The sequence below is a fragment of the Poecile atricapillus genome, chromosome 2 (genome assembly GCF_030490865.1).
Source record: "Poecile atricapillus isolate bPoeAtr1 chromosome 2, bPoeAtr1.hap1, whole genome shotgun sequence".
In the NCBI taxonomy this organism is placed as follows: domain Eukaryota; kingdom Metazoa; phylum Chordata; class Aves; order Passeriformes; family Paridae; genus Poecile; species Poecile atricapillus.
In genome coordinates this window covers 60,984,752-61,007,300 of record NC_081250.1, presented here as the reverse complement: position 1 = coordinate 61,007,300, position 22,549 = coordinate 60,984,752, and the positions used below count along the sequence as shown (strand labels likewise).

Sequence of the window (22,549 nt, the reverse complement as noted above, 5' to 3'; positions counted from 1 at the left end):
GTGAACTCCCCAGGAAATATAAAGCTGTATATAATTAATTTAGCCCTACCTTACCTTATAATATTTAAATAGGCACTTTTCATAACTATTTAGCTCAAACATTGATGACGTGCTAGAGCCTATCATGTCAGTTACCTTCAGAAACAGGGAAAGTAGAAAGTGTAGAAAGGTAGTATATGTGTTTTTGAAAGGAAACCTCTGCATCAGGCTTTTTGTTTATATTTTAATCAGTATTTGCATGTTCATATATTTAGATTTTAGCTATACTATCTACCAAACAGGTATTTCAAATATGCATGTAGCAGATATCAATCTGTTCTGTTTTGGCACAATTCACAAAACAATTTCCGTAACGAAAATTATGGATGGCATAATTGTGTGTGTCTAGGCATTTTAATTGTAATAATAAAATCTGAAAAGCCAGTAGTCCAAAACTTGCAGAAACCATGTTGCTGTAACTGACGGAAAAGGAAAACCAGTTGTTTACAACAGAAAGTCTTAACAATCTTCTTTTTTGCCTAAGGTTTCTTTCCAGTGCAACTTACTGTAACTCACATCTAAGGTCATTATTTCTTAATTAGATATTTAAATAGCATATTGATGACAGCCTCTGAAAGATTTCTCTCTTTTTTGGTTATTACTAATTTCTTGCAATTATTACAATTGCATTTGTAGAACGAATATGAAATTATATGTAATAGTCTGCTCCAAAAAGTGCTACAAAATCTTTACGGTGCTTCATGGTAGCAATTTCACTGAAAACTTGGAAAATTGTATTGTTTATCATAAAGTGGTGATCTATTAATGTGGCCCACATTCTGATCTTACCAGCTGTTGTGCTCGTAGTCATTTCTATTCTGTGTCTCTGTCTTGTTCCTGTGTCCCATTGCTGAGAATGTCCCTGCTCCCAGCTGTGCTTCCTTATGCAGAAAAGTGGTGTGTTTTACAAGCACTTTTTACAAGTGCTGTTTCAGCAGCTTAGAGTAGACAGGTCATTTAAGAAAGCAGGACAGAGAGGAAGTGAATTGAGCCAGGAAAGGACCATTTCCTCCCTCCTGAATAGCTTGATTTCTGTCTTCTGCAGCTTATTTTGGGGGTGTGGACTGGTACCTTCTTCAGTGCCCAAATTTCCATCTGCTGGTGCAGCTTACAGGGGTTGGTAGCTCATCAAAGTCAACAGTTGAGGGCAGGAGGAGGAGGTACCACTTTCTCTCTTTTGGTGGAGGTAGTTGTGGTCCTCCTCATCACACAGAAGTATCAGGCCTGGTCATCTCTGTGGGACTGTCTGGAGTTTAATATGGTAAATTCCCTTCTGCTGCTGGGAAGGTGGAAGCTGTTGATATCTTCAATTTCTCCTCTTGTTGACCACATTATTTCCACCATTTGTGTTTATCTGTATTGTACAGAATTGCTCTGATGAATAGTGAATATGATATAGATGTTTTGCAGATCCCTCTAGAGTAAATGTCTGCCATCATGCTAACCTTGAAAGGAATATGATCTTGAATTCAAGATGATCCCTCACCAAAACGAAGATGTTTATATACAAAAAGTTTATTTCATACCTCTATTAAATGTTTAATTAGCATATAAACTTTTCACTATTTGCCTGTAAGAAATAATTTTTTCTCTTATGCTTTAAGACTGTTGTTTTTTAGCTTTGTACATACCTTTGTGATTTCTGCCACCATTTCTGCCACTTTTTCATTTTTAGAGTCTTTACTGCTTGAACTTCTTTGAATTATAGTTCTATGCTTGGGATTTCAAGTACAGCACTTGTGAAAATCCTTAGCTATAGGATCTGAATTTCTCTGATGTCATGCTGTCTTTCAATGACAAAGTAATCCTGAATTGGGCTTCTTTACTTTCCCTGTATGGATTAGAGCATAATCCTCTGCCAAGAGTAATTTTCAAAGAAAAAAAATACAGAGTGCAGAGTGTTTAAATGACTTTTCTCATTAGTACATCAAATACCTGCAGTTGTGACATCATTTGTAGTATGGCTCAAAAACTTGTATTCCTATTCTCAGATTGTATTTTTCATAGCTGTTATTTAATGTTGTTAAAATGGCTCTAGGAGAAGCATGTGTTCAATGAACAGCATGCATCTTGTCCTTTCCAGGAAATGCTGGAATGTCCAGTCTTTCATTAAGTTTGGTGACATATGACACCTAGGAATTATTTCTATAAGTAGTTGTTTCTTTGTCTTTATTCTGCTATTCAGAATGACATACACTGGCAATTTCACATATATTTTTAATTTCCCTGTTGTTATGATGATGGATTTTGTGCCTGTTGATTCAGTGGTGCTATTTGATGATGTCAAAGTAAACTGACATCTAAATCTGCACTGTCCATTTGGCTCTTCTCATAATTCTGTCATATGCAGTTCTCATTCAGGGAGGTTTTTCAGTGGAGTAAGAAGGTACATGTTGGTAAATTTCTTTGCTATAGGCAAAAGTCATTATGACATTGTTTGTACACACTGAACACTACTGGCCTGGAAGTCTTGCTGTTCAGTGTTTTGTGTTCATGTTTTGTGAGCTCTCAAATTTTGAAAATGCTGGTTAAATACATGTGAATTCTATAGCTATTTTTTCTGGGTCATGAAAACTTACTCCTTCAGGTCTGCTGAATTACTTCTGCATCAAGTTAGAAGAAAATAGTTTGTTTTGATTGCTTCCATTTTTGCACATTTGCCTCCCTTAGGTTGTTTCCTTCCAGCCTCACAAATTTGAACTTTTTCTGCAGAGTGCCACCATGAGTTTAAAATTTGCATCAGAACTTCTCCTTACATGTTTTGATACAATTCCTTTTGCTCTTATACATCTCATCTTGAGAAAAACTTGCTATTTCATAGTTCATTTACAAGACTTAGTAAGACTCATAAAACTTGCCAGAAATCACTGTGCAATTCTCTAAACTCTAGTATACCACACAACTTGCAAGTCAGTGAGAAAAACAGCAGTAATCACATGCTCCAACTGCGTCATCTCGTTAAAACTTTGGGCAGCTCCAAGCATATTTGTGCTCCTCCGTCACTAGGTGGCTTCCCACACTGCGCAGTTCTGTGACTGTTAACCCAAGAGGAAGATCACCAAAATTTAACACAATCCACAGTTTTCAACTTAAACTACTCAGGGGGAAAGGCTGAGAGTGGGGGTGGGTGGTGGGGGGGAAGAACCGGGCTTGATTTTGCTTTGTGTAACTATGATATGTAGTTTCCTGCACTTTTAGCTCATTCCTTTCAGTACCAGATTCCTGATTTTGAAGGCAGGTTCAGAAGATGAGACAGCTTTAATGTTTTGGAACCCGATTACAGGTTAGCACAAGAGTATCCTAAGGTGACTTCCTGGCTGCTTCTTTGGCAGATGGCTTACTTGCAGAAGTGCTTTTGGATCACAAAACAAGCTGCATTTTGTAATCTGTCTGAGAAGAGATTGTTTAGAAGTTGTTTGTAATTTCATATATCCGTAATTCTGACATCAGTATGTTCTCTGAGGTTGGAGATAAATTACTCTCTGTTGAGCAGAGCATTCATCTGTGTCCCTTCTCTTAACACCCACATACGTATTTCCTAAGGGAAATCTGGACAAAATACTGAGAAACACTTTATTCATTTCTCAGATTACATTAAATACTGAGAAATAAACTCCTATGTCAAACTTACAATTGATATTGTGTTGCCTTTAGTCCCAACTTTTCACATAAAAAAACCCCAAACTAGAAAAACAAGACGAGCACTGGAGAATCCACTGTTTTCCAGAAATACTGTCTTACTGAATATTAGTATAAGAAATGCTTGGGCTTTTATGTGCTTAGAATTTTGGGTGGTTTAGTGGCCTATTTTTTGAAGTGTTATACAACCTAAGTGTTTGAAGCTAAGTGCTCATGCCTTGACTGCTCATCAGCACAATCAGGTAACTTTTAGCTGCCTAATAATAAAACCAATTTATTTTCCTGGCATCAGTATGATGTCTTAAATGTCACCAAAAATGAAAACATCTTGTCAAAGGGTCTGACTGAAGTGTCTCTTAGGCCCTTTCAGGTCAAGGTGGAATTTTTTTTGAGACCTGATAGGAAAATGTGTTAAGGGAGGTATAAAAATAAGGATCAGATTTGGAAAATGTTTTGTGATTGAATTTGTTCTTAGACTTGACCTAGACAGAATTTTACTGGAAAAAGAGTTTTCCAGGAACAAGATGTATGGGCTTAAAAGAAAATATTTAAAAAAAAAAAAAAAAAAATTTATTATTTTTTTTTTAAATATATATTAATCTCATTTACATGTATGAATTTGTAAGATTTGAAAAATAAGGAGGAACAAGGCATTTAAACTGTGATCAGGAATATGGAACATAAGAGCAAAATCACTGAAGAAAAGGTACTTGTAAAACTTGGCAAATAATAAATGATAGTTGAATATTAAGACTGTGCTTGGAAGAGAATAGATGGCATAAAATCCAATGTAACATGTTTCAAGATTATTAAAATTATTTTGAATGTTTTATGTAGGATGATATCTTTCTTTATATGGCTTATTTATATGGGAAAGAAAAAAATGCTCTTTAATTATGATATTTATGCTAAAGTTCAAATCAGCTGTGAGTTTTTAGCCTGTTAGCTTACAAGACCCATATTTTTTAGATAATTTACATTATCTCTGTTATTTCTTTATCTGTTGATGTTATTGAAGAGTCTCAAAATTTGCGTATTTTCTGTATTATTATTCTTGACTGTCATTCTTGAATAAGATCAAATTCCTGCTTGCAGAAATGAGTTACACTACATTGAGTAATAGTTTTATTTGTGCTAAAAAAATAAGATGCTTTGAACAGATTTCTGTGTTCCTTCTCCTTTTATTTTACAAGATGCATGTTAGAAGAGTTAGTGTTTACACCAAGAATGAGTAAGTTTGAAAGAGGCACTTGAAGGGTCCCCTATCCCCAGCTGTGCAATTTAGGCAATAAATGGTAAATTTTTGTGGACACACAAAAATTTTTTCCAACAAAGAGTCTTAATAAAAACCTGTTGAAATATTTGCTTTAAATTTTATTTTGACTGGTTGTTTTAAGTTTTTTTTACACTGTACCAAGATGAATTGTATCCAAGAAATCACACATGTTCTTTCACTAACCATCTACTAGTACAAATGAAATTGAATTCCTGAGTTTGAGGTGCCTTCAGGATCATCTATTTCTGGGCAAGTGGCTGCTTTAGAAACTGAGGGTACTCAGCAGATCACAAAAACTGCTGAGATGTATGTTTCTGGGCTCCGCTGCAGAGCTCTGTGCAACAGTACTGTGCTAATTTGGGGGGACTTGCAAAATCAGGGCACACAAAAGGTAATTACTTTCTCTGTCAACTGGGTACTGATTATGGGAGGGTGTGGAAAACCATGTCTTTTTTTGGTTTTTACCTAGAAGATGTTTGGGTTTTTTTCCAAGTAGAGAAATACAAATGTAGAAGTGAAGATTTGAGAAGTGCCTGGAGTTGGTTCCACCTCAACTATTAATAGTTGTATTTGGGATTAACTGAACTGGATAATTCCCTGACTAGAGAAGATCCTTCACACGCTCCTTCTCTGTTTACAGAGGTCACCCATTAGTTCCCTTGTTCAAGTTGTCATCCCTCTTTTCCCTAAGATCAGACTCAACTGAGAGGAAGAAAAAAAGGTGGGAAAATAAGATCTTAGATCCATATTTACACTATAACAAAAGGGAGTTGTATAACTTCTTACAGCATGCTAGTTCTGCTGAGGAGTGTAGAGTGAGGTTTGTACAAATGTTTGGTATTCCCTTCTGCTCTGATGTATGGCAAGATATACAGAGTGCTTCAGGCAAGTGCTCACCAACTACTGTGTCTAGAAAATTAGGATCAGATGTTTCTCTTTGTCCCTATGAAGTGCATTGGTAGATAAAACTCCCCAAAGTAAAAGTTTACATCCGTATGTCAGGTGTTCACTGGAGCTCTGGACTTGTGTTTGCATAAAGCATCTTTCCAGACATGAAAGGTCTATATGGAATGAGCCTAAATGTGACAGTTATAGTCAGCAGTGTAGCATTAAGTCATGTATACCATCATGTGAAGGAGACAGGTCTTTAGACCTCTGTTTAATCTGTTCTTTTTCCTTTGGCTTATTTACATCTTCAGGGACTCGTCCTGTATAGCAAGAATGTGAATCCAAAAGAAATAGTCCTGGTATGATGAAAGTGGAACTTTGTGTGTGATTCTCTTTAATGTCCTTTCTTGCAGACATGACTGCAAGTCTGAAAGCTGGTGCTTTCCTGTTTGCATGTCATTCCCAAGGAGTCAAGAAACCAGAATGCCTGTTGGTGGGATTGTGTCAGTGTTACTTAAAACAGGCTTTATATTTCCAAATGGAGTTTAGTTGTCTGACTTTTTTGAAGCAGTGAGAAATTTTCTCTGAAGTTGCCATATTTGGCTTTGACTTCAGGATGAAGAACAGTTGCTCTTGGAGGGGTGGTGGTAAATGAAAATTTAGTTTTTTTAATTTTTTACCTCTTTTGATGATTAATTGTAATGATTAATTCCTCTTTTCTTAATTACTGTTGGTTGCCCATTTTTAGAGAGATTCATTGGGGAGATACATCAGGAGTAGTTGGGGACTCTTAAGTCTTTATTCTGTTTTGAATACACTAAATGAAAGTGAAGAAGCCTAAAAGAATGTGGTGTGCTACTAGGAATGTGCTTAACAGCTTTGCTTCTGAAACTTTGTATCACCACTGACACTGTCATACATATTTTGATAAAACACAAAACTAACTGTGAGGTTAGGCCTAAAATATGAAACTCTACCATACATCTCCTTATCTTCAGTTTAAAATGGGCCAACCACATTTTTAAGGCTTCTTTTCACCAAATAAAGTGCTTGATAAACATGAGCCAGCAAAGGTGAATGACAGCCTCTCAAGCTGCACTGAGTAGTATCTCCAGAGGGTGGAGGGAGATGATCCTTTTGCTCTGCCCAGCCCTGGTGGGACACACCTGGAGTACTACTGGGTCAAGGCCAGAGCTTTTTGATACGAGAGAGATAAGGAGAGACTGGAGTAGGCCCAGTGAAAGGGCTGTGAAATGGAGGTTTTCAGTGTGTGCATATATGTGTCTAATGAGGACGGGGTCAGGCTGTTCTCAGTACTCTCCAGGGACAGAACAAGAGGTAGGGGGCAGAAAGTGAAATATAAGGAATTATATTTAAATGTAAGAAAAAACTTCTTTCACAGTGGAGGTGATTGAGCTCTGGCAGAGGTTGCCCAGAGGTTGTGGAGTGTCCATCCTTAGGGATAATCAAAAGCCATCTGGACCTGCTCTGGTTGCTGCTGCTTTCAGCAGTGGGGGATTGCACTAGATGATCTCCAGAGGTCCCTTCCCACCTCAACCACTCTGTGATTCTGGGATATTTTAAATAAATATAAACAGCAACAGAAAAAACTCAGGAGGATTTAGATACAAACACTGTGGATAATGGACTTGCTTAATGCTGGTGGAGACCCTTACTCCAGAGGTAAATGTTGTGGTTTCACACTTTAGAAGGTAATACCCTAAATAAGGGTTTCTTGTCCCATGCAGGATGCATCCTCATTTCCTGACTTAAAAGAATTTCCTGTGCAATCCTGTAGGCCTGGTCAGCCTCAGGAAAGAGGAACTCTTATTTCCAAATTCCTTGCCTGCTAGGCAGAGTGAAATATTCCCACTGGAAATATACACCCCAAGCTTCTGTCTCTTAACATGTTGAATTTCATCAGCTTGATTTACAAGAAGACCTCAACGCTTTTTAAAGAAAAAAATATTTTTTCTGAATTTGTCCTTCAGAACATATGTTTTTATTTTTTTATGTAGAATTTTGGTTTTAGGGTTTATTTTCAACACACTGGATGAGATAGATGCAAGGTCTTAGCTTTCTTTCAGGAGTTTTGTTGATGTCTGTGTGGACTTTTTGAAAAGGAGCTATTAAAGCAAAGGTCAAGTACAAAATTGTCACTCATCACATGCTTATCTAGCTTATTTTTAAACTAATACACAAGTGTCTAAGTATCACATGCTCTTTCTTGCATTGCAGACTGGTGCCAGTCCTGGTGTCTTTTTTGTTTTTAAGAGATAACTGTCTAGTGGATTTTTTTTTGCAATGACTATGGTTTGTGAGTCATGTATGTCCTATAATGTTGCTTTGCTTCTGAAGTTTTATCGTTTTGCAGAAGGTAGATGGAGTCTCCACATTTAAACTTGGTATTAGGCTGAAAACTGCAGCTGGGGAATGTTTACTGAAGGGTTTGTTTAGTCATTCACATTCCTCTGTTCTAACAGTTTGGTTTAGATCATTTGTTAAAGTGCTTAAAGAAAACTCCCTTTATTATTGGTGCAGATGGTTGTTTTTTTCTGCAAGTTATGGTTTTAAGCTGATTTTCTAAAATTTATTCTTCCTTTCCAAAACTATCTTTCAGTTACTTTTTAAAATTTTAAGTGTAGGTAAAATAGTGTAGGGATTTATAACTAGTCAAATACAAATTGGAACTTTTGTCTTTTGCTTTAGATATATTATAATTCTTCAGTAAAATAAAATGTATTAACTTTTGAGATAATGTTTTTCATTTGCCATTAAGGAATAGTCTAAAGGACAGTTTTGTGCAATAGAGAGAAAAATTAGTAGAGGTTAAACTGTGTATGTAAGTATCTACATCCTTAGGAAAGCTCAGCTTGCATGTTCATCAAGCACACTGTAAGCATGTAAATAACCTTGGATTCTGACTAAAGGGTTAGAAGTGATGTCTTCTATAGGCTTGGCCATTTTGCTTGACCAGAAGTATGATAATGTTGTGCTTGTTGGCTTGTGTCTGCAGTTTCTTGGTTTGCAGGATGTCTTGCTATATCTGTAGCTGGTCTCAGAAATGTTCCCTAGACATGTTAAACATTCTAATCCAGCAGTTTTTTGTGGGAACAGGGAATGTACTCTTAAGTCTAGAGACATGTGTATGTAAGAGCACCAAACAAGCTTTTACAAGCTTGTTTGTTATAGGTTCCTTTCTCCTGTAAATGTTCCACTCACACACTCAGTATACAACCCCTGCATCTGTGCTCAAGTCAGGCTGCTGCAGACACTTTTTTAAGCAGCTTATATGTAACCACACAGTCATTCTTTGTGGTTCAGACAGCTGCTGAACTTACTGCAGAGACTATAATAGGAATTTTCATCCTTAAACTTAAACTAGGCCCTCTTCCTGTATTGCTGGTTCATTCCAGCAGCTTATGTATATTTGAGTGTTGTTTCCTTGAGTGTGGTGTTAAAATCAAATATAGGAGTGAAGCCATACCTCTTAATAAAACAAAAGTCAGTTAAACAAAATGAGGAGTTACAATCACAGAGTGGTTTGAGTTGGAAGGGACCTTAAGGATAACCTGGATCCTACCTCACTGCCATCCTCAGAGACACCTTCTACTAAACCAGGTTGCTCAAAGGCCCATCCAACCTGGCCCTGAGCACTCCAGGGTTTGGGGCATCCAGAACTTCTCTGGGAGCCTGTTCCAGTGCACCCTCACAATAAAGATTTTCATCCTTACATCTAATCTAAAATCTACTTTCTTTCAGTTTGATTTATGTATTCTTTTAAATGAAGCTTACTGCTAGTTAATATTGCTCTACCTATATCCACCTAAAACTCTGGTCTCTGCTGTCCTCCTACTCTTCTTTCTTTAGGAGTTTAGGATTTATGATATGTCTTACGTATATGTGGAATACTTTATGAATGTTGTTGAATATTGTACGCTCAATTATTTTCTTATGCAAACAATATATGGGGAAAAGTATAGTTCTCTATTGAAGTGAAATTATGAGAGTAATACCATGAATACTCAGTAAATACAGTGGCTTTTTTATTTTAGTCTAGAGGAGCTTGAATGGCTTTATTTTCCAAAAGGATGAATGCTCCTCTGTGAAGCAAGGCTTAGAGACCTATCTCCATCAAGTCTTGTGAGACTGGAAAGTTTGATTCTATAGTTTGCATAAACTGCCTTAGACATGAACACACACAACAGCTTACTGCACATTTGCTCATTGAGGGGGCTTTTCTTTGTTGTTTACACAATACATTCACCTCCATTCCCCCCCCAACCCCCCATCCTTTTTTTTTTACATGTGGTAAAGGTGTGTTTGCAGAAGAGAGTTTAGGATTTTAGTATGAATTCAAGTTGAGTGGATTCAGAAGTTAAAATCTGGCCCTATGTAACTCACAACAGAACTTATAAATTTAAAATTTTGGTTTTGGTTAAGACTTGTTTAAATTTTGGGTTGAATTGAATATTTCAAAGGAATATGAAGGGGCACAGATATACTCCATTCAGGGAACTAAGTTATGGGCACACATCTGCTCACACTCATGTGTGGACACAAATCTGGAGCAGCAAAAGTCCTTGATCTCTAGGAAGGAATAGTGTTCTTTTTAGGTTCCAGGGTCTCCAAGAGATGAGATCAGCTGCGGTTGCGACTTGATGGCTGTTGTGGCATAATGCTTCTCTGGTCTAATGGTGTTTTCCTTGGTTTTGCAACTTGTGTCCATTGCTTCTAATCCCGAGACCTTGAACCTCCAACAGCTTGGCTGTGCCTTCATTGTATCCTCCCATCATCTGCAGCAGCAAGAGCTCCTCATCCCAACAAGGAACGAGCCAGTTTTCTTTGCGGGGTTCCTGTAAGCCCCTTTCTCCAGGCTATTGATGTCCCTCTGAATAGCAAACCCACCTTCCAGCATGTTAAGTAATCCCTCCTCTCCACTTCTATATTTTCTGCTGATATATTACATCCTTTCACTTATATTATTAATAAAGTTAGGAGACTGGAATGCCCACAGCATCAATCAGTCCCTGAAGAACACCAGTACTAACCAGCCACCAGTTAGACTTCACACTGCCCACCACATCCCAGCAGTCCAGCCCATTTTTAACCCACTCTGTTGAACACTTATTCAATCCATGTTGTAGAAGTTTGACTTTACATATTCTAGAGGAGCCTTGCAAGTAAAAAAAAAATAAAAAATCGTGGCATATGACATCCCCAGTCTTCCCCATCCAGCAGGGTCAGTCACCACCTCTTTGTGGAAGGCAAGGTCAGTTCATGTCTTTCTTCAGAACTCAGCCTCTCAAGGAAAATGTCTGTTTAACCCATGTCTGTAAAAGCACATAAACATATTGTAGTATGATGTCATCAGCCATATTTGTGAAAGCATTCCTGCAGGGAACTAACTGGTTTGTGTTCCTTGCTACATCAGCTTGATGGGTCTGTTCAGCAGCCTGTCCTGAAAAACCCCCCATCATCCAAAAGGCTGGGTCTTTTAAAGAACTTTGTTAAAGGTGAAAAAACAGTTCAAGTCAGCCATTGCAAAGATAATGTTGTAGCCAGATGGAGATGTGGAAATATGAAAAAAGCTTTCATTTGAGTATTGACTAAAGCCTGTAAACAACTGAATTGCTGAGCTACTTTGTGTTTTGTCTGTCCATTCCTTTTTATTGTTAAGTCTTGCTTTGGATGACTAGAGCTGCCTCTTGTGTATTTTCCAGCCTGTAATGTCTAGAAGGCTGTTTAGATCCTGAATCCCCAAGAGGTTCTGTGGCCTGTTTTTAATGCTCTGATTTATGCATTAAGTGCTTTAGTAATAGTCTTTCTGATTTTCTTTTAAATGACTGACCGTAACTATCTGAGTTGCAATGGAGGTGACAAGGCAAAAAAAAAATAAAAAATCTTAAGTCTAAAACTATTTGACCATCTTTAAAAAAAAAAGAAACTAGAAAATTATGGTTTCTGTCAGAGCTGGCAGCAATTGAACTGGAAAAGGTTCAGGCTCACCACAGACTTGAGTAGTTAGAGAAAATCAAAGCATACAAACACTGGCCAACTAGCTTGTAAGAATGTCAGACCATTCCAGTCACTGGGGCATGGGGACACTGCAGGAGAGTTTCAAGCATACAGGTCACCAAATGCAAGACAAGAGGAACAAGTTAAGAAAAAGGCAGGGAAAACAACACAGTAAAGTAGAATAAAACATCTGAGGAATCATTAGAATGGCAGAATTTTAGAGAAGTAAAGCAGATGAAGAAGTTGTGTTTAGTAATGAAAAGCTACAGTTTCCTGTTTTTCTGCACTGTCTCTAGTTTTAAATTCTGCAAAACATAGTTAAATACATTCAAACAATAGCATTACAGAATAATGAAAATAAAATAATTCATAACTGTTAGTTAAGTAAGAAAGTTATGTCCATGGTCTTCCAGACTCAGGTCTGTAACTGTGCAAAAAGGGGATTAATTTGCTTCTGAAAATCCCTTTGGAGACTCTTAAAGGCAAACATAAGGGCCCGAGTTTAACTTTCTGTTTTTAAAAGAAATTGGTCCATGCATCTTATAAGAAAAACTGTTTAAATCAGTACATCAAATTGCTTGGGATATCTGAGATTTGGGATTGGGCAATTAGTGTTGAAATGTGTGGTCTTCTTTCATTTTACATGGATGAAGTAATATATAGGGAAGAGTGTGTATTTGAAGCATGTATGTAGCTAGGGCTGCACAGACACCTTTATTTCCCAGCAAGACTAACAATTTTATTGCAAGACAGAAATGACATTTAGGAGCAACAACAAAGTATTAATTGCTTGGATCCTTCTCCACGTTGGAGTTTCTAACAGTCCTGCTGCTACCACAACCAGTAGGACATTTTGGGACAGAAAGCTTTATGTGGATGCAATATTTATTTATTTTTTATTTTTATTTTTTTGTCTATTTGGCATTAGGCAACTAGTTAACCATATACGAACCATTCATTGTATAGAAAGTTATTTATATCAGATTATATAGGTATAAAAGGCTATGATACAGATTATATGGTTATATAAAAAAATCATGACTTAGGTTATATTGATATCAGGTTATGTATATATATCAGGTTATATTGATATCTTATAACTCAAGCTATATAAGTACCTTGTAACTTTGACCTAAGTTATATAGGCATCACTAGATTATTAGTGGTGAGCTTGTTTTTATTATGCAGTTATTTCCATTATATTACCCAGACAATTCAGATCCATTTTCCCACAGACATTTTACAAATACTTTTTTGGAAATTCGTCTGATGGCAATCTCAGATAAAGTCTAAATTAAGCCTGGTAGTTTTAGTGTTACTGAAATGTAACTTTTTTTTTCTTTTTTCCCCCCAGGATGTTTTGACCAGTACAAAAACAATGCCTTTTATCCCAAGAATCTGTGTGGTACCTGCTGTATGTTACAGAATTAACTGCAGCTTAGTGTTTCCTGTGAGATTTCACCACTCTAAAAGGGTCTGTCCCAAAAGCCATTCAGGAAATAAAAACAATAGCTCTTATCACAGGCAGTGGTCTACTTTTCAACCATGTTTTCTGTGGGGGTGATTCAGGAGCTGCTAATGTTGTGAAGATGTATGGTAAATGAAGTGGATTGGTTATAGAAGGATGCTTGACTCCCCTTTAGCCTTCTTCCAGTCGTAGAGATCTGCTGAAATGCTTCATACCTGAAATGGAGCTTTACATGTGCTCATTATACACACCCACGCCCCTAAAAATCACAGTGTAAAACTAAATAGTAGTATTTCAGTGAAAACTTTGAAAGTTTGATTTTAAAAAGCTTTTGCAATTGTTCATTACTAACCCAATTATGTTTTTCAGCACGTTTAGTGTAAGTTTTGCAAAGTCATCTGCCCCCCAGTAGAATTTTTTAAATACAATTGTAGGATTTGTTGCTTTAAATACTAAGGCAGTTGTCAAGTCAAATCCCTCTGCAACTTTATAAATTAAAGCAAGTCTCCAAGAATCCTGTCCTCAGAGGTCATTTTCCAGTCACTGCTGTTCATTAGGAAGGATCTGAGAGTAGCAGTTCTTTGTACACGGTGATAAAGTGATGTCGGGATGTTCTGCCACTGCATCTCTGGGATTAGCTGTGAGCAGATTTCTAAGAAAGTATCTTTTTTTCTCTGAGATTTTTCTGCCATAGCTCTTCATTTCTACCCTCTTCATTGCTACTATTTGACTGAGACCAGGAGTCATCATCTTCTGAATATTGTTTGCTGTTTATGAAGTGCTGAAAGAATTGATGACTTGTAGTTACAATTCTGTGGCATTTTCTGCTCCACGCAACCACAGAACCTCATTTGTCTACCTGTGCTGTTTTAGCTGAGTCACTTTCTTGATATTAACGCCTGTCTTGATATTCCTCCAAGGCTAAGTTCTACATAGCCATGCAGCTATTTGGAAATATTTCTAAAATAAGTTATGTTTCTGTGAATCATAGGGCTTTAGTTCGAATGGTAGAGGAAAAAAACATTGCAGTTTCCAGTAAGCATCAAGCACTGCAATGTTTTGGGTCAGGATGGAGAATGCACATATGTGCACCTTAGCAATGGGATGTTTTATCTTGTAGTATCAATTTAGAATGCCTTAATACATTAATGCAGTTGCAAAACTGTGTAGCCAGAGTAATTAATCAAGGAGTTCTTTAGACAAACACTGAGAAGTGCCATTGATGCACTTGATGTTAAATCATTGGCCTTGAAGTGAGCAAGGTGAATGTTGTAGATGATATAACTACACAGCTGTGACCTTTGAATCACCTGCACTTGACGGTAGGAATTCAGTTTTGGAAAATGCAAATATTTAAAGTACGAAATTAAATCATGTTATGGCTTATCAAACCAATGGAGCTACCTTCTCTCCAAATTCCTTTTGATTAGTAACAGTGAGACATTACCAAATAAAACACTGGCTTCAAAGATCTTTAGAAGAACGAAATTTAATGCACTTTCTTGCCATTTTGCTGAGCACGGCATGAGTAGCAGAATTAAAATACAGCATCTCATGGTTGTACTTCAAGAAAAATGTGTGCAGTCCCATGTGTTATGTAGTATTGCTTGAAGGGTCGTACTATTTTCTGCTAAAACTCTTCTGAGAGACTTTTTAGGCTGGCATTGCACTTTCAGCAAACTTTTATCGCAGCATATCTCTAAAATACTTGGCTACAAAGAGTTTAGACAAGTTCTGTTCTTATCATATCGAAAATGTTGTAACCTCAAGTGTGTGTGTGTACCTGTGGCTGGTGTCCAAGCTCAGTCTGAGAAAGCTGGGATACCAGAAACAGTATTTCTGTAATAATGTGGTTTGCTGCTTTGACTAATTAGCCTTTATGAGAAATTGTTCGCCACTGTTTCAAAAGTATTTTAAATCCTGAATATTTTTAAAGTGAAAACCATCTCCCATGCCCCAGATATTTGTCAGGAAAATGTATTCCCTGTCATTCTGGGTTGAAAAGCTTTATTGTAAAATGTGAAAACTTCAAGGAATAAGAACAGTTTCCTGAAAAGAGGTCAGGCATATTAGGCATGCTTCTTTTTTAATTTTCCTGGGAACTACTTTTTCCCCCCCGATCCATTAAGTTATGCTTGAGGGGAATTAGGTATTTTGGAAGTAAAAAGTAGACTTCACAGAGGTAGAATGCTAGCAAGTATTACTGGCATTTAATTCTATAAATATAGTATGATATTTTACTATAAGTATAGTGTAAGTGTTGTTAGGTTTTCATAACTTGGTATTCTAAGCAGGAAAACATTAGCAGAATTCTACTAGCTTTTGGTGAATAACTTGTGACTAGTATCCATCTTTTCCTGCTGGGAGTACATATTTTGGGTATTTCTTTTGCTCAGTCAAGCCTGCAAAGGGAGTTTTCTCTGTATTCACACTACAGAGCATTTTTGTCAAAATTACATTTGATAGAAGCTGTAAAAGTATCTTATAAAAGCATGAATCTCGTCTCTAACCTGTGTTTTGAAGCAAGCAAATGATGTTCCTTTTCAGGAAAACCATAGTTTTAATACAAAATATTCTTGGCCTGGAGCTTTTGAGACCACCTAATGAAGTCTGGTGGTAGGTGCAGAGAGATGGTGTGGGAAACAGTGATGAGCAATCTTTCCATGTGTGTACTGATGTAACGTGCCAGGCATGTCAGTGGTCAATTCTGCAATACTGGCAGTATTTTATTTTCTTTTTAATAGGGTGAGTGTCATAAAATCTTGAATATCTACAGCTAGTCAGATCTCGTAAGGGCAAATATTAGTTTTTTAGTCTGAATTATGATTTATTTTTTAATGGAATTTTCCAATTTAGTAGACCACCTTGGAAGCAAGCAGGATTTTACTGGATTATTCCAGATATTGAGGGAGCACTTCCCCAGGACCAACCACCTGCAGAGTAGCTGAGATCTTCTCTTGACACTATCGCAGCATTCAGCTCTCCCATCTTGCTCACAGATGTATGGTCTTTATCAGTCACATTTAGTTTGAGTGACAGACACACTAATGGTTCATCACATGCTGTAACTGAGCTGTCTTCTGATCCTTGAATGAAAGATATCTTTTACTTTTCATGTCTGAGGGTGGAATCTTGTCTTGACTAAACTTAGTGGCCTAAGTCCCATTAAGAGGAACCAGGATTTTGTTCCTCATGTCTGCACTCTCATGTTCGTCTGCTGCTAAAATCCACTGATTAGTCCCACTGAAGGAAAGTCTTTATTTAAAGTCTGCTGTGTCATAAGCATTCTTACTCATAATTAGTTCCATCTGTAAGGGGGAGTCTTTCATGTTAAGTGTGCATTTTATGAGGGATATTACTGTTCTGAAATTGAGGAGTCTGGTTAGTATAATGCACAACATGAATACATACTAGCTAAACATTGTGAAGACCACTGTCTACAAGAAGACCTATGTCTACAAGAAAATTTTAGGCACTTTGCCAAAAAGTTGATAATGCTCAGTTTGGTAAGTGTTTGAGAAGTTTTTTAATTAGCCACATGGTAGTAATTTATCTGTGGATTGTATTTTATCTTGCTGTGAGTAGTTCTGTATATTGAGCACATAGCTGATTAAAGGTTAATAATTCAAAGCAAAAGGTTAATAATTCAAAGTACCTTAATCAGTTTTGTATGTTGGAAAACCAGAACTCAGTGTTTTTTGTTCTGGAATTGCTATAAAATTTAGCCAAAACATATCGGTAATTACAAACACTATGATCATTAATTACTGTTTTCTACAAATGTCTGTGATTTCTTTGTGCAAAAAAAAAAAGCTTTGACCTGCATTAATAAAAACTAACATTTACAAACCAGCTCTAAATGCTTGAAGAAGGCTCCCAGTTTAACACAAAGCAAATACTCTTTTGCAGCTACTGGCTTCTTGGCTGTTTAGTCGTATGTATTTGAGCTAGAGCTGTGGTAAAGGCTGGTTTTTAAGGAGATGTTCGTTTTAGGTGATCCACTTGGTGGTGGATACCACTTGGTAAGAGGCAGTGCTCAGATTCTCTGAGTTCCCAAAAGCCTTTATCCACTTGATTGTCTGTGGTCTGAGTATGTGGCAGCATGGCCATATGAGTAATTTGTTGTGCTGGAAACTTGGAGCAGAGGTCGGCTTACTAGGGAAGAAACCACTGCAGATCTTTGATTATACTGATGGTTTGGTTTAAATTTCTATTTTCAAGAATTGGTAATTCTTATATCTGTGAAAAGTGGTTAGTTCAGCATTTTTACAAATAGTTTGAATCTGCACGCTTTTGTTGGTCAGCTTTAGCCCAGAAGCTTATTTCCTTTTCCAGGTTGGTATTAACAAATATGGTACAAATAGGATATAGAAGTTTTGTCTCCTTTGCTTTGCTTTCTAAAACTGATCCTTTTTTATGTTACATCTAAGTTTGTCTCTGGTTTTGTTATATAATCTCTTTAAGTACAAAAAAAGGTGAAAAACTAAATTATTAGGCCTACCTAATACTTCTTTTTTATAGTAGGAATAAGTTAATTACCACAGTAAAACTTGAAAAAAGTCTGCCTCCAGCTTTCAGCTCCTACACCAAAATAAATCAACAAACCCTCTGAAGCTGTACTTAAAGACCATAGTAATAAAATGTCTTGGAAACGATACCACAGAATACTGTGATTATCTGGAAAATAATATTGTGAAGGTATTGGCAAATGTAATAATACTGTGAATATTTGGAAAATACCTTCCTCTTTTTTATTCATGCTGCTTTCTTCACATTTCCATTCTCTCTTCATGACAGAGTTTACTGAAGTACCATAGAAGAGCTGCTGTTACTGCATTTTTTTCAGGTAGCACAGTCTTGTAGGACCAAGAGCATTGATTGAAGATGTGAAAATTACATTTGGAGAGTAATAATTTCAGTATTTGGCAAATACTGCTACCCAACTTCAGAGCAAAATACATAGTAGGGAATGTATATGTTTTATGCATAACTTATAGGGAGAAGAGAGAAAGAGGTAACATGATGTATTTTATAGATGCACTATACATGATAAGGGAACAGAAAAATTTTATGTATATAGCATAAAATATCCTTTTTACTGTACATCGACACCAATTTAGATTTTAGATCTATTTAGATCTATTATACAGGAGTAAGCTTAGAAGTTTGTTTAAATAACTTACTAATATTACAGTTTTTATCAATCTTAGGATGAATTAACACGCCTGAAAATCTACAAAAAACATTGTTTTTATTCAAGGTTACAGTTCAAAGCAACAAAAAATTTGTGATAAAGTTTTTGTTGGAGCTCTTAAGGCAGAATTTGCAATTTTAAGGAAATTGTGAAAGTTGTTGTTGGATTTTGTTGTGTATGGTATTGTTTTTTGTTTTTTTTTCTCTAATCTGAGCTTAAGTTTGAGTCCAAGAAATTTACTTTATCCCAAGATAAAAATATCTTGATGCATCTCTTTGTTACTGATGGCTGACAGAATTCTCTTCTGTGAGTGAAAATGCCAGTGTTAAAGTAACCTGCTGTTCAAGGGGCAGGATTGTTGTAGTAAAATCTCTTCTTGACCTGAGAAGTTTGGAAAAATATCTGGTAAGTTTATTTTCTTGGAGAAAACAAAGGTTAATATAGTACAAAGGTTAGTACATAATAATACACCTTTTGAGTTTTGGTTCCAAAAGGGCAGACATACTCGTTCTGAAACTGATTTTATGTTTCCTTGACTGATCCATAATACTTTTTCTCTGTGTAGCTGTGTGGAAAAAGGCTGATTTAGCTGAATTAATTATGTGGAGGGAGAGGAGTGTGACAGTGGGACGTCAGGATGGGAGGCTGCCTAGAAATGAGGTGTTGGGTTGAATGGAGAGTTGTGCTTTAAAAACTAACAAAAGAAAATCAAGAAAAGAAAAAAAGGAAGGAGACATGCTTTGTGTAAGGGCAGCAGGGAGAGAAAGAAGCACCCATGGGCTTTGAGGGAAAGCCATTCATGGCAAACTTTAGATGACACTGACCTAGAATAAAAACATTTTCATTTGGTGCGTAGGTTACACAGACAAATTATAGACCAATTACCTGCTTACACTTTCTTGATTTCAAGTACTACCTTTAGCACATGCTTCAGATCCTGTGCAATGAAAGGCTTTTTATTTGCAGAAGAAAGGTAAGATACATCTGATGAATAGGTTGTGTTTGGGTGGCAAAGAATCACATATTTTGAACAGGATATAAAGATTCAGATGTAGGGATTTTTTCATTTTTAATAGCCAGTTGGATATTTTACTGGCAACCTTTTTCATACACATTTCTAATTAATAGCGCAGTCTGCTGCTGTTAAGCAGTGTATTTTAGTTTTCTGATCTCAAGTGGATGCTAAAATCTGATGTTTTGGTCTGATAGGCACAAAAATAATATACATATCCAGTCTAGCAGAGAGAATCACAAACTACCTAGATGTTCTCTTGCAGAACTTAAGATTCTGTTGAATGGAGAAGGTCTCAGGGCTGAAGGGATGTGCAGTGGCAGGAGGGCACCTGAGCAGATGTTCTGGGCAGTATTCTGCCCTTCCTGAACCCCCGCTTATGCAAATGAAGCAGAACTAACCTGTGAGGGGAGTCTTTGGAGTTTGCAAAGCAATAATCACATTGTCATGGAGATACCAGACATAGTAATAGAAGACAATATATATCCACGTAGTAAGCACAGTGTTGTAGCTGGTGACTTCATCAGAACTTACCCATTACTACCTGCCTTTTCAGTATTGTTTTGAAAGTTCTGTGGTATTAGTTCCAACTATGCTGTAGTTTGCTGAACATTTGCCAGTTCTGGCACCCAAAGGTTTTCTTATCCTGTTTAATATCTTCATTGATGGTCTGAATGAGTAATCATCAGTAAGTCTGCAGATGACACTAAAGTTGAGCTGGGGTGTAGATCTGCTGGAGGCTAGGAAGAGTCTGCAGAGGGAGATGAGCAGGCTGGGTTGATGGGTGAAGATCAACCGTATGAATTTCAAGAAGGCCAAATTCTGGGTCCTGCACTTAGATCACAACAACCCCTTGCAATGCTACAGGCTGGGGGAAGAGTGGACAGAATACTGTCTGGTGGAAAGGCATCTGGGGGTGCTGGTCAACAGTGGCTGGACAGCAGCCAGCAGTGCCCAGGTGGCCAAAAGGCCAATGGCATTCTGGCCTGTATCAGTAACAGTGTGTCCAGCAGGAGCAGGGCACTGATTGTCCCCTGTACTCAGCACTGGTGAGGCCACACCTCGAGTGCTGTGTTCAGTTTTGGGCCCCTCACAAGGAAGACATTGAGGGGCTGGAGCGTGTCCAGAGAAGGGCAGTGGAGCTGGGGAAGGGTCTGGGGCACAAGTCTGATGAGGAGCAGCTGAGGGAGCTGGGGGTGTTCAGCCTGGAGAAAAGGAGGCTCAGGGGAGACCTTTTCAATCTCTACAACTGCCTGAAGGGAGGGTGTAGCCAGGTGGGGGTCTCTTCTCTCAGGCAACCAGCAACAGGACAAGAGGAAATGGCCTCAAGCTGTGGCAGGAGAAGTTTAACATGAACATCAGGAAGAACTGCTTTACTGAAAGAGTGGCTTAGTATTGAAACAGGCTGCCCTGGGAAGCGGTAGAGTCACCATTCTTGGAAGTGTTTAAGAAATGAACATGGCACTTAGCGCTGTGGTTTATTTGACACGGTGGTTTTCAGTCCTGCGTTGGACTTGATGACCCTGGAGATCTTTTCCAGCCTTAAAAATTCTGTGACCTTATGAAGCTGTGGCCTTTTCATTATGAAAATGGACAGAACTTATGGTATTCTAGGAAGCATGAACAGTATTTATAATGAGTTTTTTTGGGTCTGTGGGGTTTTTAGAGCTTAGGCTTAAATGCTTTAATCTATAAAAAGCTAGAGCAATATCAGCTTTAAAAAGGGGAGAAGGGAAGAAAAGCACGAAAAGCTTACAATGAGAGGTAGTTGTTGTTTGTTTTGGTCTTTCCATCCTTATACTCTAACTTAGGCTGCCTTTAGTATATTGTCAGGTAAATTAAAAACAATCACATTATTCCTTCATTTTCTTGTAGAAGTTTTCATTAGTTCCCCAATCTTTTGTGCCAAGCTGTCATTCTATTTGGTGATTCTGTTGGTGATTACATTGTTTGTTCTATTTATTCAAGCCAAAGAAAAGTAGGAAAAACTAATTGAAATGTCTTTTCAATAACACATACTTTGAAAAATCTACTTTCAGCCTTTCAGGAATTTTTTCCTGTATTTTTGTGTTTGGATTGGATTTTTTATGTAATAGAGGGATCAGAAACCTGGAGATTCATCTTCAGTAGTGAACAATTATTAACCATATTCTACCTTTCTAAAAAATTCCCACTCATGGGTTTTATGTGTGGTTCCCACTGATTGTTTTTCAACCTTTCATTTATGTGAAAGATATTTTAAGAAGTTAGGACAGCAAAATGTTCTTCAGATGATTCCATTGATTTTAAAATAGAATACTACTATTTTCTGGTCATAGATATAAAAACTCATTTTTCCAGAAGTACTTAATAAATACAGCTGTGCATATAAAGGCTTTCTTGGTTAGAAACTGAGTATTTTCATTTTCTGAACAGGTGTCTCAATGCATGTACCTACTGTAAAACTAAGCATGCCAGAGGAGATCTAGCAAGTTACCCTATTGAAGAACTGGTGGACAGAGCCAAACAGTCTTTTCAAGGTAAGGAGTTTTAACTCTATAATAAAAGTCAGCCACTGAAGTGTTTCTGGGCTTACTTTCACACATAATGATTGGGGTACAATATGACTCCGTTGTTAATAGTCATAGCTGTGCCTCGTAGTGCCTTTGTGGTTGAAAGCCATACTTTTGTTATGGTGTGCACCACCATTTAGAAAATGTAGTCTTTAAAGTATTTTATTTTGATTTTCGAATTGTTCAGGTGATGTTCTGTGCATGTATCTTTTTAAGGTCATGTGGAAATGGTAAAATTGGTCATTTTACTCTGTCACTAATTTTTTTAAGAGGGTGATGGAAACCTTTTTTCATTCAGCTATGAAGTAAATTTCATGAGACTCCCAAGGATTCCTAAATCCAATTTAGGCATACATTGCTTTTGCTGGTAATTGATTTAGTGGAGAGGTTCTGGAATGTTTCTGAGGCCCATACCAAGCTTGTCAGCTTTTAAGTTCAGTAGGATATTTGCAATGTCACATGG

At 37.2% G+C, this 22,549-nt stretch overlaps 1 protein-coding gene across 1 annotated transcript in view; it reads left to right on the top strand.

The window, feature by feature from the left end:
* CDKAL1 (CDK5 regulatory subunit associated protein 1 like 1) overlaps positions 1–22,549 on the top strand; it is a 377,070-nt gene that overhangs the window by 148,410 nt on the left and 206,111 nt on the right. Inside the window, exon 9 of the mRNA XM_058831551.1 lies at positions 21,950–22,053. Within this exon, the coding sequence (XP_058687534.1) occupies positions 21,950–22,053 (104 nt within the window). The remainder of the gene's footprint in view (positions 1–21,949; positions 22,054–22,549) is intronic.